At 37.2% G+C, this 15,442-nt stretch overlaps 1 protein-coding gene across 1 annotated transcript; it reads left to right on the forward strand.

The window, feature by feature from the left end:
- Positions 1 to 13,757: 13,757 nt before the first annotated feature.
- LOC145555375 (LOB domain-containing protein 22-like) lies at positions 13,758 to 14,315 on the forward strand. Its single transcript, XM_081617119.1, has one exon. The coding sequence runs from the start codon at positions 13,758 to 13,760 to the stop codon at positions 14,313 to 14,315; it is 558 nt and encodes a 185-aa protein (XP_081473245.1).
- The last annotated feature ends 1,127 nt before the right edge of the window (positions 14,316 to 15,442 follow it).

Raw genomic sequence — 15,442 nt, forward strand, 5'->3', positions numbered from 1 at the left:
CCCTCCAAATGTTTCTGTGCAGGGTAAATTGCAGGATAAGGGAGGAGTTGTGCAGAGCCCAGTTATCAAGCTTCCATTCCCTAATAGACAACTGAAGAGTAAGCTTGATAAACAATTCGGTAAGTTTTTAGAGGTTGTGAAAAACCTGCAGGTAACAGTCCCCTTCACTGATTTAATCACTCAAGTACCTGCTTATGCTAAATTCATGAAAGACATTCTAACTAGGAAAAGGGCCTTTAATGAAGTAGAAACTGTAGCTTTCACAGAGGAGTGTAGCGCTTATTTGCAAAATAAATCCCCTCCTAAATTAAAGGATCCCGGTAGTTTTTCTATCCCTTGTCACATTGGGAATGTTTTTATTGATAAAGCTTTATGTGATCTGGGTGCTAGTGTCATTGTCATGCCATCATCTGTATGTGCTAAATTAAATATGGGGGAATTAAAAATTACTAATATAACTTTGCAAATGGCAGATCGTTCGGTAAAATACCCTTTAGGTATTTTAGAGGACGTACCTGTCAGAGTTGGTAAATTTTTTATTCCTGTCGATTTTGTTGTTTTAGATATGGCAGAGGACACACAAATACCCATTATATTAGGTAGGCCTTTCCTCCACACTGCAGGAGCTATTATTGATGTGAAAAATGGTAAACTGACCCTTTCTGTAGGTGACGATAATGTTACCTTTAATTTAGGGAAGGTTTTGAAAGGGCCTATGTTGGAGGAAAATTGTTGTTATATTGATACAATTGATATAATGGACAATATTTGTGTTGATAGCTTGCCACAGGTTCTTGCGAAGGATCCCTTGGAGGAAGTTCTCTGCGGGAAATTATCTAGCGATAATGCAAGCATTTGGGGTAATGAGGTACAAAGTATTGAAAAAGCTCTTTCCTTAGAAGAGTTAAGCCCCAAGGAGACAATGAAGGTAGTAAATTTAGTTCAGGAATCAAAACCTGCAGAGGTCAAGAAACCTGAGCTAAAACCTCTCCCTTCTCATTTAAAATATGTTTTTCTAGATGAGCAGGAACTACACCCCGTGATCATCAGTACTGCACTCACTGACCTACAATCTTCCCAACTTCTAGGGGTCCTCAAAACCCATAAGAAGGCTATAGGGTACAGTATTGATGATCTCAAGGGTATTAGCCCTGATTTTTGCATGCACAGGATTCATCTAGAGGAAAATTATAAGCCCTGCATTCAACCCCAACGAAGATTAAATCCAAACATGCAGGAAGTAGTCAAGAAAGAGGTGATGAAATTACTCGATGCAGGTATCATCTATCCTATTTCTGACTCCAAGTGGGTAAGTCCTGTGCAGGTAGTACCGAAGAAAGGTGGGATGACTGTGATAACTAATGATAAAAATGAACTAATTCCCACTAGAACTGTAACAGGGTGGCGTATGTGCATAGACTATCGTAGACTTAATATCGCCACTAAAAAGGATCACTTCCCTCTCCCCTTTATTGATCAAATGCTTGAGAGGTTAGCTAATCACAAATTCTTTTGCTATTTGGACGGGTATTCGGGATTTTTCCAAATTCCGATTCACCCTGAAGATCAGGAAAAGACCACCTTTACATGCCCTTATGGCACTTTTGCATATCGTAGAATGCCCTTTGGTTTATGTAATGCACCTGCTACCTTTCAACGTTGCATGATGAGCATTTTTTCTGATTTCATAGAGTCTATTATGGAGGTCTTTATGGATGATTTTAGCGTATATGGTTCTTCATTTGATTCATGCTTAATTAATCTCGCTAAAATTTTGAAAAGATGTGAGGAGTGCAACTTAGTACTTAATTGGGAGAAATGTCACTTTATGGGGACAGAGGGAGTAGTCCTTGGTCATATTATATCTGATAAGGGCATACAAGTAGACAAAGCTAAAATATCAGTGATTGAGCAATTACCTCCCCCAGTCAATGTCAAGGGAGTTAGAAGCTTCTTGGGTCATGCGGGGTTTTATCGCCGCTTTATCAAAGATTTTTCAAAAATTGCTAAACCACTGACACAGCTTTTGCTCAAGGATGCCCCATTTATTTTTACTGACGAGTGTCTTGAGGCGTTTCACAGGATTAAGCAAGCTTTGATATCGGCACCCATCATATGTGCTCCCGATTGGAACCTCCCTTTCGAGATCATGTGTGATGCAAGTGACTTTGCACTAGGAGCCGTGCTCGGACAGAGGAAGGATAAGGTTTTGCATGCTATTTATTATGCTAGCAAAACCTTAGATGAAGCCCAAGTCAACTATGCCACCACAGAAAAGGAGTTTCTTGCTGTTATTTATGCTTTAGAAAAATTTAGATCATATCTAGTTGGTTCTAAAGTTATTGTTTTTACTGATCATGCAGCATTGAAATACTTGATAACCAAGGCGGAATCAAAGCCAAGGATACTCCGTTGGGTTCTCTTGCTCCAAGATTTCAACATTGAAATAAAAGATAAAAAGGGAGCAGAGAACGTAGTGGCAGACCACTTGTCACGTATCAGGTATGATGAGGGTAAGGATTCTTTACCTATAGATGATTCTTTCCCTGATGATAACCTGTATGCAGTTGTAGAGCATCACCCTTGGTACGCTGATTTTGCTAATTATCTAGTGGGTGGTACTCTACCTCCTGACTTGTCCTACCAACAGAAAAAGAAATTCCTTTATGATGTTAAACATTATTTTTGGGATGACCCTTTTTTGTTTCGTGAGTGTGCAGATGGATTATTTCGCAGGTGTGTTCCCGAATGGGAGGTTCACGGCGTCCTTACCAGTTGTCATACTTCACCCTATGGTGGACATCATGGCCCCACTAAAACGGTGGCCAAGATTAATGAGTCAGGCTTCTTTTGGCCTAATATGTTTAAAGATGCTAACACTTTTGTGCAGGCTTGTGACTCTTGCCAGAGGACTGGCAACATTTCGCGGAGGCATGAGATGCCCCAAACTGGGATTCTAGAAGTTGAAATATTCGATGTTTGGGGTATCGATTATATGGGGCCGTTCCCATCTTCCAATGGGAATTGTTACATACTTGTAGCCGTCGATTATGTGTCCAAGTGGGTTGAAGCCATAGCTTCACCAACGAATGATTCCAAGGTAGTCATTAAGCTCTTCAAGAAGATCATATTTCCCAGGTTTGGTGTTCCACGAGCTATTATTAGTGATGGGGGTACCCACTTCCATGAAAGACAATTGGATAACCTCCTCAAGAAGTATGGCGTATATCACAGAACAGGGCTTAGTTACCACCCTCAAACTAGTGGTCAAGTTGAGGTCTCTAATAGGGAAATCAAGGCGATCCTAGAAAAAGTGGTAGCCAAGTCAAGACAAGATTGGAGCATGAAGCTTGATGACACACTTTGGGCATACCGGACAGCATTTAAAACACCGATCGGTACTTCACCTTATAGATTGGTTTATGGTAAGGCATGTCATCTTCCCGTAGAATTGGAGTACAAAGCTTTTTGGGCAATCAAAGAGCTTAATATGGATTCTAAGGCCGCGGGTAAGAAGAGACTCCTTCAACTCAATGAGTTGGATGAGTTTAGATTGTCGGCATATGATAGTGCGCAGATCTACAAGGAGAAGACCAAGAAGTGGCACGACAAGAGGATCCTACCAAGAGAGTTTGCACCGGGCGATAAGGTTCTTCTATTTAATTCTAGATTGAAGATTTTCCCAGGAAAGTTGAAGACTAGATGGTCCGGTCCCTTCACTGTCACAAAGGTAAACAAATTTGGTTCGGTAGAGTTGGTGAATGAAATAGGTGAAGAATTCAAGGTGAATGGCCAAAGGTTGAAAGTGTATCATGAAGGTGCTACCATCAGAGATGTGGAGGAGACTCTCCTAAATCCACTTCCAACATGAGTTTCAAGGTGGTGAGAAGGTCGTGCGGGACCTAGATAAACCAGCGCTTTGCGGGAGGCAACCTGTATTTCATGCTTTATAGGCTAGTTTTCCTTTTCCTTAATTTTCCTTATTTTATTTTTTATTTTTTTAGAGAGGCGAGGAGAGTGATATTTCACCAGTTTTAAGTGTTGTTGTACAGGTATGAATTTGACAGGGTATAAAGACTTAGAGAAATTTTGAAGAAGAAACAAAATCGGAGGAAAAAGGCTCTCTCGGGCCCGATCGGGCGCGCAAGCTACCCAGAATTCAGCAGCAATTTCGCCCGATCGGGCGACGTTGCCCGATCGGGCGCGTAAGTGAGCTAAAAATCGGAACTAATTTCGCCCGATCGGGCGAAACAGCCCGATCGGGCGCGCAAGCTAGGTTGGATTCAGGGGCTATTTTCGCCCGATCGGGCGAAGCTTGCCCGATCAGGCAAAATTTTTGGAAAATCGAGTAAAAGAAAAAGAAATGTCGGGCGAAGCTCGCCCGATCAGGCGAGAAAAAGGGCGAAAATTCGTTCGCGTTCGCGCCCAATCGGGCGGAGCTCGCCCGATCGGGCGCGCAACGTGTATTCTGGAATTTCGCACTTTCGCCCGATCGGGCGCGACATCAGGCCGACCCCCCTTTATTTTCTTTTCTCTTCTTTCTTTCCTCATTTCCTCCTTATCTCATCTTCTTCATTCACTTTCTCTCTCTAAAACCTCCATTTTCAAACCTTAAACTCACACTTCAATCCAAGATCTTCTCCAATTCTTCCATCCAAAATCAAAAATTTTTACATATTCCATCTCCCCTCACCTTCCTCTACTCTTTATACTAATTTTCCCCAATTTTATCTCAACTTTTCCCAAACCCTAAGAGAGAAACACCTCAAATTTTCTACTATTTTCAACGATAATGGCCTCCAAGCACTCAAGAAATCAAAGGGGTGAGAGCTCTAGTGCACCACAACCAACAATCAACCCGGACCTTCAAATTCCGGGATGGGAGGAGGTTGTAATCACCTCAGAGGAGCAACAGGTTCGGATGATCAACCTCATCGATCGTCAGGTAATTTCTACCCGTTTCATTCATCATCCTACTTTAGCTAGGCTAGGTCTTGATAAATATGTAGAAAAATTGTTTAAGGGCATAGGTATGAGTGGTTTGTTTCAAATGTGCCATGATACTTATGATTATTTAACATTGGAATTTATATCAAGTTTTAATGTTATCAAAATGAATGCACTTATCACTCATGTCCAATTTCGATTGTTAAACAACAATGTGAGATTAACTTTAAAAGAATTTGGTAAGTTGTTTGACTTGAAATCGGACAAGCCTATTGAACCCTCGCAAGACCACACCGCCGTGGTCTATAAGAGGTTAACAGGGGAGGATTTGGTGAACCTCCAACATGCCAAAGGGACGTGGATTCAACATCCCGTCCCCAAACTTTGGCAAAGATTTGTCGGTCTCACCATTTTTGGGAGGCATGAACCAGCAAATGTCCGGAGGGATGAATTGGAATTATTGGCTTCCTATATAATTCCTAATGCTGAAAAATTAAACATACCGCATAGGATAGCCAATCATTTCTAAAGGGCGGCCAACGCGGCCGAGGCTAGTAGGTCTAGAGCACCTATTTACTTTGGGGGGTTAGTGACCCATATAGCTAGGAAACACTTAGGTTGGAACCCCGATGGCCATAGGAAAGTTGTGGGATCGAACCTAATGGACCTACCCTATTTAGGGAGCTTGAATTGGGTACAACCGGTGGGGAGTGATACTTGGTGGATTGTCCACCGACAATCGGGTAGGAGGGACCAAGCCTTTACCTTACCCAACCCCGCCTTGACCAAGTTTGAGAGGGGGAAGCCCTCCTACACTTTCGAGTTAGATGGTCAAGGTGAGGTTCAACCACCTCACCCCTCACCACAACCTCACCAATCCCCAATTCACCAGTCACCCATCCACCACTCACCCCATTACCAACCACCCCCACCTTTCACCTACGGCATGCCCACTTCCTCGGTCGATTGCAATGTCGACCCAAATGCCCCATATGACTTTTCGGCTTTTAGGAGCCAACTAGACCGCATTGAGATGGGGCAAGGAAGGGTAGAGGGCATGATGCAAAACCTAGACTCTAGGTTAAGCACCCTAGATGGGAGAGTTGGTCTCATTGAGAGGAACCTAGGGAGGGGTCTTTACCCCATGTATGATGATTATGCCCGTCGGGGGGCTATTCCTCCCGATTCCCTTACTCCCGATTGGTTCCAATACCCCCAAGGAGGGTATTCTCACCCCGGTGCTTATGGTACTTATGTGGACTACTCTTCGGTCCACGGATATGGGGGTATGGGTGGGAATGTAGACCCTAACTACTATGCCGGTGGTTCGGGGTATGGTGGTGGTGGCTCTAGCCATGGAGGGGCCGGCTCTAGCCACGGTGGGGGGTACTCTAGGATGGATGAGGATGAGGAGTAGGCTTCTCTCCCAAGTCAATGAGGGCATTGCTTGATTTAGCTTGGGGGGGTGTTCTTTCATCTTAGAAATTCTCTTCCTTCTCTTTCCTTTTTTTTTTTTGCTTTCTAGTATAGTTTTTATTTGCTTTCCTAGTGTAGTTTTTATTGCTTTCTTATTTATGAAAAATACAAAAAAATTGAAAAAAAAAAAAAAAAAAATTCAAAAATACGTTCCAATGAATTGTAAATCATACTTCCTTGTGCCCCATACTTGAGAAAATTGTTTTGATTCTTGGTATTTGATGATGAATATTGTGGATTTGTTGGTCATGATTTGAAGTCTAATTGTTTGGATTCCTTAACTTGCGTCAATTTTGCCCAACTACTTGTGAATATAGTGCTTGACTAGTTGATTTGGTTAGGAAATGTGTGATAGTTCCATAATTCCTGGTATGTCAATGAATTTGAGTATTGATTTACAACTATGAGTAGTGTTTCATGACTTTTTATTATGCACATGAGGAGGACGAAGGCGTTCATTCTTTAGGTAGCCTTCAGAGTATTTAGATACATTTGTTCCCTTCTTGTCACCCATGTTGTTGCTTGTGCCCTTTTATTGTTTATAGCCACATTACAAGCCTTAATTGCCCCATTGGTTACTAGTCCCAAGCTTGGCTTGGGGGAGCTATTAGTGAGTGAGGTGAAGGAGTTTGTAGTGTGCACATTATTTGCACAATTTGGGTGGGTTTTGAGAAGTAATTTGTTCTTGATCATATTTTTGTTTTTATGAGTTTAAAAGTTGTATATATTTGAGAAAAATAAAAGTGTGATGGAAAAAAAAGAAGTTCAAGGAAAAAAGTGAGAAATATGAAAAGAAAAAGAAAGTGAACTTCTAAGAAAAAAAAGGAAAAAAAATGCTTGATGTTCAAATGTTCTAAGTGAAGGTTAATCAAAAGAAAGAAAAAAAAAGGTTGAGTTTCAATGTAAATATTTCAAGTTATGAGTTCAAAGTTTGTTATTCACTCTTGTTCTACATTATCATATTTTTATGAGTGAAATTGTGAGTGTTGGGATTGTTTTATTGTTTGGAGTGTATTTGGTAGATTGTTGTTGGAGTTGGTTATGTTGGAGATGTGTATGATCATTATTTTTGATCATGGGTTTATTAGGATTTGGCTCCCTTAATGCATAGCTTTTCTCTCACATAATCCCAAATTTATCCTACCTTTACCCTAGCCTTACATTACAAGCTTAAAAGACCTTCCGACCTTGTGCATAGAAGTTATGTAAATGTGAAAGTGTTGTTTTTCAATGCAAGTTATGACTTGACATATTTCGAGTCGACTAGTAGGATGAGCGTTCAATGTTTTTATACACACGAGAGTGTGAGTTGGGAGGGCATTGTTCACATTAAAGGGGTTGGGTGGAGAGCGATCGAGTACATTCTTTACTCGCCACATAAATGAGAGTCGAGTGTGTAAGCACTAGTCTTGAATTCTATATGCTATTGTGGTTTGCTCTACTTGACAATTATTGGGGAGGAAGGGTGATTAGATGAATAAGATTGATTGACGTTGAAGCATGTTTGTTTAGTTTTACCTTGAATCGTTGGCTTTTGATTTGTTGATTGGGGTGAAGTATGTTTTATATGTTCATTGATGAGCTCTTTGCTTAGGGACAAGCAAAGGTTTGGCTTGGGGGAGTTTGATATGTCTATTTTATATAGTGTTTTACCCCCGTCCCTTGGTCATAATTAGTAGTGTTTTTGGCTCTTTCGGGCCACTTTTATTACTAATATGTGTTTTCTAGTGTTTTCGTAGTTTTGGTTGAGTTTTGCAGGGAATTGCACCTTTGGAGCATTTTCCCGGGATTTTTATGAAGCAACTACGAGCATTGGAAGAACACGACCACTTATGGAGCCCAAGGCCGGTTTCCATCGAGCCGGTGATTAAGGGCTCGGTTATTTGGATCACGAGGCAATTGGACCATGTATTCGAGACCCGAGAGGAAATATGGATTGGGCCGAGAAATCTAGCCCAATCGAAGTCCAAAGCCTTGAAGATAAAGACCGGGCCCGATCGGGCAAGCAATCACCCGATCGGGCGGATGCGCGTGGGATTGCCATCAAGGGAAGGCACGCCCGATCGGGTGAGCTGCTAGCTCGATCGGGCACGGCACTTTAGGCTGGGCATAGAGAAAAAGGCGGGCCCGATTGGGCGCCGGCGCCCGATCGGGCGCGTGTTTTTCCTAGTGTCTGATTAAGTTTAGTTAATTCTTGTTTTAGGAGAAGTATATATTCGTTTTGTACGGATTAATTACGTATCTTCTTTCTCTTAGACTTTCTCTCTCTACTTAGTATTTTTCTCTCTCTTAAATTCTCTCTAACTCTTGTTCTTAATTCCTTCATTAATTCCAGATTTAGTTTGGTACAATTTCTTCCCTTTTTAATTTCAGTTATTTTTAATTGCTTTCTTGATCATGTTCTTATTTACTTATTTGCTTGGTTTAATTATGATGATTAGTGAGTAGTTAAATTCTAGGGTTTATGGAGATCCATAATTAATATGAAGGGATAGTTTGTAATTATTGATTGTTGATATTGCATGATAATTTCCTATTGAATTGTTTTAATTCTTTGCAATTAGATTATGAATCGAGCAGATGTAATTTGATTGTGAATGTTTAACAATATTGAATTGATGAATCGAGCAGATGTTAATTTAATATTAAAGACTATTTTTAATAGGAACTTAGGTCTAATAAATTGCGAGAGCCTGTTAGATCCATGTTGGTTAATAAATTGCGAGAGCCTGTTAATCATGTTATTGATGCATTGTTAATTATTAATTGCTTCGTTCTATCCCGGAATATTAATTATTGGTGAACCTGTGACCCTAGGTTTCCTTATTATTGATTCTTTTCTCCCTAAACTCATCCTTCGTAGTATAGAATTCATATTTAAAATATTGGTTACTTAGATAATTTAGATTATAATAATTAATTAGAATTAAAAAGACTTGTTTCCCTGTGGAGTTCGACCCTACTTCCCTATCTACTGTAGTTAGTGATTTAGGTAATTATTTTTGATTAGGGGATACGACTTTACCCTGTCAGTTAACCTCCTCGCTTGAACCCCACTGTGATCATCACTAGTAGAAAAATACAATAAGGCACCCCCATAAAGGCACCGGTTCAGGCCAAACCGGTGCCCTAAACCAGCCCAAATTTGGGCGCCATTTTACACAAATATAAAAGGCACCGGTTCAGGCCAAACCGGTGCCAAAAACTAAAAGGGAACCGGTTTGAACCGGCGCCAATTGAACCGCTCCTTAATTTAAAGAAAACCGCTTAAACTTAAAAAAAAAAAAAAAAATCGGCCATATTAATACCAAACCCTATTTCAATACTTCATTCTCGCCGCTTCTCCCCTCCTCTTCTTTCCTACTCTTTCTCTCTCCTCTTCTCATCTTCTCCTTCGCCCTTTCTCATCTCCTCCTTCGCCCTTTCTCATCAGTCTTTCTCATCTCCTCCTTCGCCCTTTCTCATCTCCTCCTTCCCTTTCTTCATTCTCCCAAAGCTACCGCGTCTCCTTCTCCTTCAAGCTCACCACGAAGACCACCACGGCGAGCACATGCAACACCACCACGGAGACCACCGCGAGCACATGCAACACCTCCACGGAGAGCACCAAGAACACGTCTCCTCCTCCCTCAATTTCTGGGTTTTTGTTTTCTGATTTTGATTTTTGATTTTTGAATTTTGTTTTTCGATTTTTTCTGGGTTTTTTCGATATCAATTTCAATTTTTTTTTTCGTTTTTGTTTTATTTTAATTGATTTCTGGGTTTTTTATTTGTTCGTTTTTGTTTTTATTTTTATGATTTCTAGGTTTTTTTCATTTTTTTTCTGGGATTTTGTTTTTATTTTTTCGATTTTGTTTTTTGTTTTTTGATTTTGATTTTTGTTTTTCTTTTTTTTCGATTTTGATTTTTGTGTTTCGATTTTTACTTTCGTTGTCTTATTTTGATTTTGATTTTTGATTTTTTCTGGGTTTTTTCGATTTCAATTTTTTTGTTTTTGTTTTTATTTTAATTGATTTCTGGGTTTTTTTATTGTTCGATTTTGTTTTTATTTTTATGATTTCTGGGTTTTTTTCATTTTTGCTGGGATTTTGTTTTTATTTTTTCGATTTTGTTTTGATTTTTTTATTTCTGGGTTTTTTTCGATTTTGTTTTTAATTTAATCGATTTTTATTCGATTTTTTTTTTCTGGGTTTTTTAATTTTTTTCGCAGCTTGTTTTGATTTTTTGATTTCTGGGTTTTTTTTCGATTTTTGATGTTTTAATTGGCGCAGGTATACATAATCCAAGAATCAAGAATCAAGAATATGGGGATTTTTAGATTGTGATGTTGTAATATTTTTTTTTTGATTTATATTGTAGTTTTTTTTATTTATTTATATGTTGTAATTTTTTTTGATTTATTAGTAATTTTTTTTATTGATCTATGTTGTAAAATTTTATTGATTATATATTAAACAGAATCGTTTATATTGATTGTGATGTTTGATTTATATTTTGTGTTTTTATTTAATTTAGTTTATTTAATTTTTAAGCAAAAAAAACAAAAAACAAAAAAAAATTGATTTTTGGGGGTTTTTGGCACCGGTTAACCGGTGCCAAAAACTTTGAAAAAAAATTTAGTGGGCCTTTTTGGCACCGGTTACGGCAGCGGTTTTGAACCGGTGCCAAAAACTTGGTTTTTGGCACCCCTCACATAGGCAGCGGTTCAAACCGGTGCCTTAGACCGGGTTTGAACCGCTGCCAAATGCCTTTTTTCACCTAGTGCATACACTAAAGTACGGTGGCGTCCAAAAGGGAAGAAGATAGAGCAAAAGAGTCGCCAACAAGTTTTAGGAACTTGTAAACCATTCACAGGGTGAAGGTTACACCCCTTAACGATCCAAGAGATCGTCAACTCTATAAGGTCTTGAACCAAATAAGGGTTCGGGGATGAAGGTACAAATCCAACCTAAAAGAGATTGAACCTGCCCTAATAATAGGCCTCTACTTTATTCTGATCGTATTCATGTGCGCTTTTTGACTAACATGCAATCAATAGGATTAACCCTAAACCTGTTTATCTATGTTGGTTGATTATTAATGCACAAACAAAACTATATATTATTGGCAATCACTTGAATTATAATCAAATTAACCCAACAAGATTATTAATTATCTCATTAAGTGTGATTACAAAAGTACAAATTCCCTTTAAACATGCATAAAAGGTGTGATCAAGCAATAACAATAAATATCATCAAGCAACATAATAATAATCAATAAATAATTATAATCATGACAATAAAATTATAATCATCAAAACAATAATTATCATAATAACAATCATATTAATAATAATCATAATCATGTTCATGTTAATATTAAAGCATAATAAAAATAGCAAGATCCTAGGCATGATACTAACAAGATTAATAACAAACCCTAGCATGTCACTAAGCAATAAAAATCAAATGTTTAACCCTAACATGATACTAACAATCATAAATATTAGGAAGAACATAGGAAGCATCGTAACAATCATATTTAATATTAAAGTTACCCTAGACATGATACTAGGAATATCATAATAACAATTTAAACATGATTTCTACATCATAACATCAACAAAAACCATTAAAGTACTTACTTGGATGCCTCGTACCTCTTTCTTTCACGTCTAGGGCGAAGGCAACTTCGAATATGGCTAGGTGTTTCTAGATCTTGTGAATGCGGAATTTTGTATTTGAAAAGCAAGTTTAGAAAAGAGAAAGAAAGAGATGGAGAGATGGTGAATGATTAAAGAGAATGAGAGAATTGATGATTGCGAATGAAAAATGGTTGTAGGTGAATATATCGAAAACTGATTGTTGATGAATGAAAACGGAGTTTTTAATACGTTATTTATAGAGAAATCAGCCAAAAAGATAAAATATCAAAACAGAGCACTTGGCGCACGCAAAACGAGATCGGCGCCAAGAATTGGCCATTGGCGCCAGGCGCCAACGTCAGCGCCAGGCGCCAATCCCGTTTTTGACGCGTTTTCTAAAATCAGATAAATTTTGCCGTATAGGAGGATAAAATCTTATCTTTTCCTCAAAAATGTTCTTTGATCTTAATTAAAACTCTGAAAAGTCAACAAAAGTCAATTTATCAATGCTAATTGAATTAGGAATGAAAAGAACCTTCTAGAAGAATCTAGAAGACTAAAACCATTCCTAATTGCATTAGGAATGATAAATCATATTAGGCCCTCCTCTAGATCATTGGGCCGCACATAAGGCTTAAACCGGGCCCAATTTAGTAAATTGGCCATAACGTCCTCAATATTCATCGGAATTGGGCTTATAATATATCGTTGGAAAGCTCTTGTCAAGCCCCATCCAACTACACTACTATTGGACCCATATCATGGACCAACCAAACTGGATTGGCTGTTTTCTTAAAATAGGTTTTCAAAAACAGAGAGAAGAGAAAAGAAATTAAAACTATCCGCAACACTAAACTTTCCACACTTTCGCTTCATTCGATTATGATTCGACGTGAAAGTTACTCATCACCGGGTTTGGTTTTGGGGAGACACAAATGGGTGTCTATAGTTATCAAGTTCAAATCAACTAAAATAAACTTGAATAAGTTCAATACAGTTGATTTCAGATAAGTGAAAATCGGATAAATAGAACATATCCATCCTCAGATGATATCAGATAAGTTAAAAAAAGTAAAAATCAATGAATTAAACACATCTTAAGGCTATTTCTTACTAGTACCAAATTTCAATAAATATTTAAATTTTATTTATATTTTTGTAAGACTAATATAATTTAAATAATGTTTTTTTTGAAGAAATAATTTTAATAATTCTATACTCTATATATTCAAGTTATCTTTGCTGGATTTAGTACTAGTTTAATTTGATGCAAATTGAAATGATTGTAGCTTTGCTTCCTATGACTTTTTAAATCTCTAATTATGTTTCACTCTTTTCGTCAAAAAAAAAAAAAAAAATTTCATTGTTTCTAGGTTTATTTATATTTAAATCTAATTTTTTAAATATAATAATAATTTTCAAAATTCCCCCTTTAATTAAAAATTCAAACTACTGTCACTCTGCCACCACTACCATAATTAGTTACTCCGTATCAAAAACATATCCTTTCATTTTAACTTTTTTTTTTAAAGAAAACAAAACATATCCTTTCATTTTCTTTTTTTGATTAAGATAATTATATTACATCCACTGTTTCCCTTTCCCTAATCCAATTACCTACCCTTCCTCTAAAACCGCCGCAATAATCTCCTTCATTTCCCTTCAATTACCGAAACATTCTCCCTCATTCTTCTCTATTAATTAAATCATGCCCCCAAAATCAATCCAATCTACTACTCCCTCTCCTCCTACTCTCACTTCCAAAGTTACAGTCGCTTTTCAAAACCCGACGAAATCAAGCGTCGAAAACAGCCCTAACCCTATTCCCCCTCCTTCCAACGCTTGCGCCGCGTGCAGATTCCAACGCCGAAAATGCGCCGAAGACTGCCCTTTAGCGCCTTACTTTCCCGCTCACAAACACCAACAATTTATCAACGCTTACAAACTTTTCGGCGTAAATAATATCGTCAAAACTTTGAATTCCGTCGCTCCTTGGTTACGTGACGACGCTATGACTGCCCTTAAGTATACTGCTGATGCTCGTGCTAAAGACCCTGTTGGTGGTTGCACTCGTATTCTCAAGTCTTTATACGATCGTATCGCCTTTTACAATGAACAACTAGAGGAGGTTCTTGCTCAGATTGCTGCTGTTAGAGCAATTAATGATGATTTAAATTTGAAGCCTTTCGTTGATGATCAAGTTCAAGTTCGTGAGGAGTTACCAGTTCAAATTAGGTTTGTTTTATTTATAGCATTGTGCAAATGAGAAAAGTGTTAAAATGAGTATTACCTCCGTTACAGATTATGTGCAACGATTAGACATTTTTCCTTCCTGTTTTATGTCAAATTGTTGTACATAACCTGTAACAGTATATTTTTATGTACTACCTCCATTTTTTTTAATTGTAACTTTGGAATATTTTATATCTCACAAATAATACACAAAGTTACGACTAATAAAAATAAGAGGTAGTATATAATTTTCTAATTAATTGAATCTACTTAATATTAAAATTAAGTATGCAATTTTTTTTCCTTAAATTTTTTACATAATTGGATTGAAATATGCATAATTTTTATTTGAAAGGTGGTACTTCAATAAACCAATTCCTTGATTGTTTAGTAAGGGGTTTAGAGGTATTGACAAAAAAAATTATAATTTGTTCATGTTAAAGTTAAATTATAAATAATTTTGAAATTAAAACTACAGAGTATAAAAAGTAAAAACCATAATCACAAAATACCCTGAATCAAATAAATTCAACCTAAAGAGTTTTTATGGTAGTTACTCCATATTGGCTTAGTAACTTAATTTAACTAAAGTAAGTTTCTATCTTTAATAAATTAAAGTTCCATAATTTTAAGGACTAGTTTTCATATTGTGTATTCTATTCAAGTGAATCTTCATTTAGAACTAATCTGAACTTATAAAAACTTATTTTGGTTGTAATTTGAAATTGGTAATCCTTATCTGTGTTAATTTTTTTTGAACTTATCTAAATTTAATTAAATTTGAAAATAAGTTAAACAGAACAGACCCATATTAGCTGTTAATTTAAGTAGTATTCACTATTAATCCTTATCAAATTTATCCATTTTATTTGAACTTATTAACTCTTTTTTGAACTTATCAATTTCTATTTTATTATATATATTTTTTTTAAAAAAACACTCGACAATCTTGAAATGTGTATTGTGTATACAATACTTACCCAAAATTTGAGCAATTGCATTGAAATTAGTCAACCAATGCTTACAATTTTATTTTATTGAGAGCGAGGGATAACTCGAGTGGTTAGAGCTTCCCTCCCGATCCTGGGATTGATTCTCACCCCGCCCTCGTGACTCTCTAAACACACAAAAAAAATACATTTTTATTTTATTTTATTTACT

Source organism: Chenopodium album, chromosome 8 (assembly GCF_948465745.1).
Source record: "Chenopodium album chromosome 8, dcCheAlbu1.1, whole genome shotgun sequence".
In the NCBI taxonomy this organism is placed as follows: Eukaryota; Viridiplantae; Streptophyta; class Magnoliopsida; order Caryophyllales; family Amaranthaceae; genus Chenopodium; species Chenopodium album.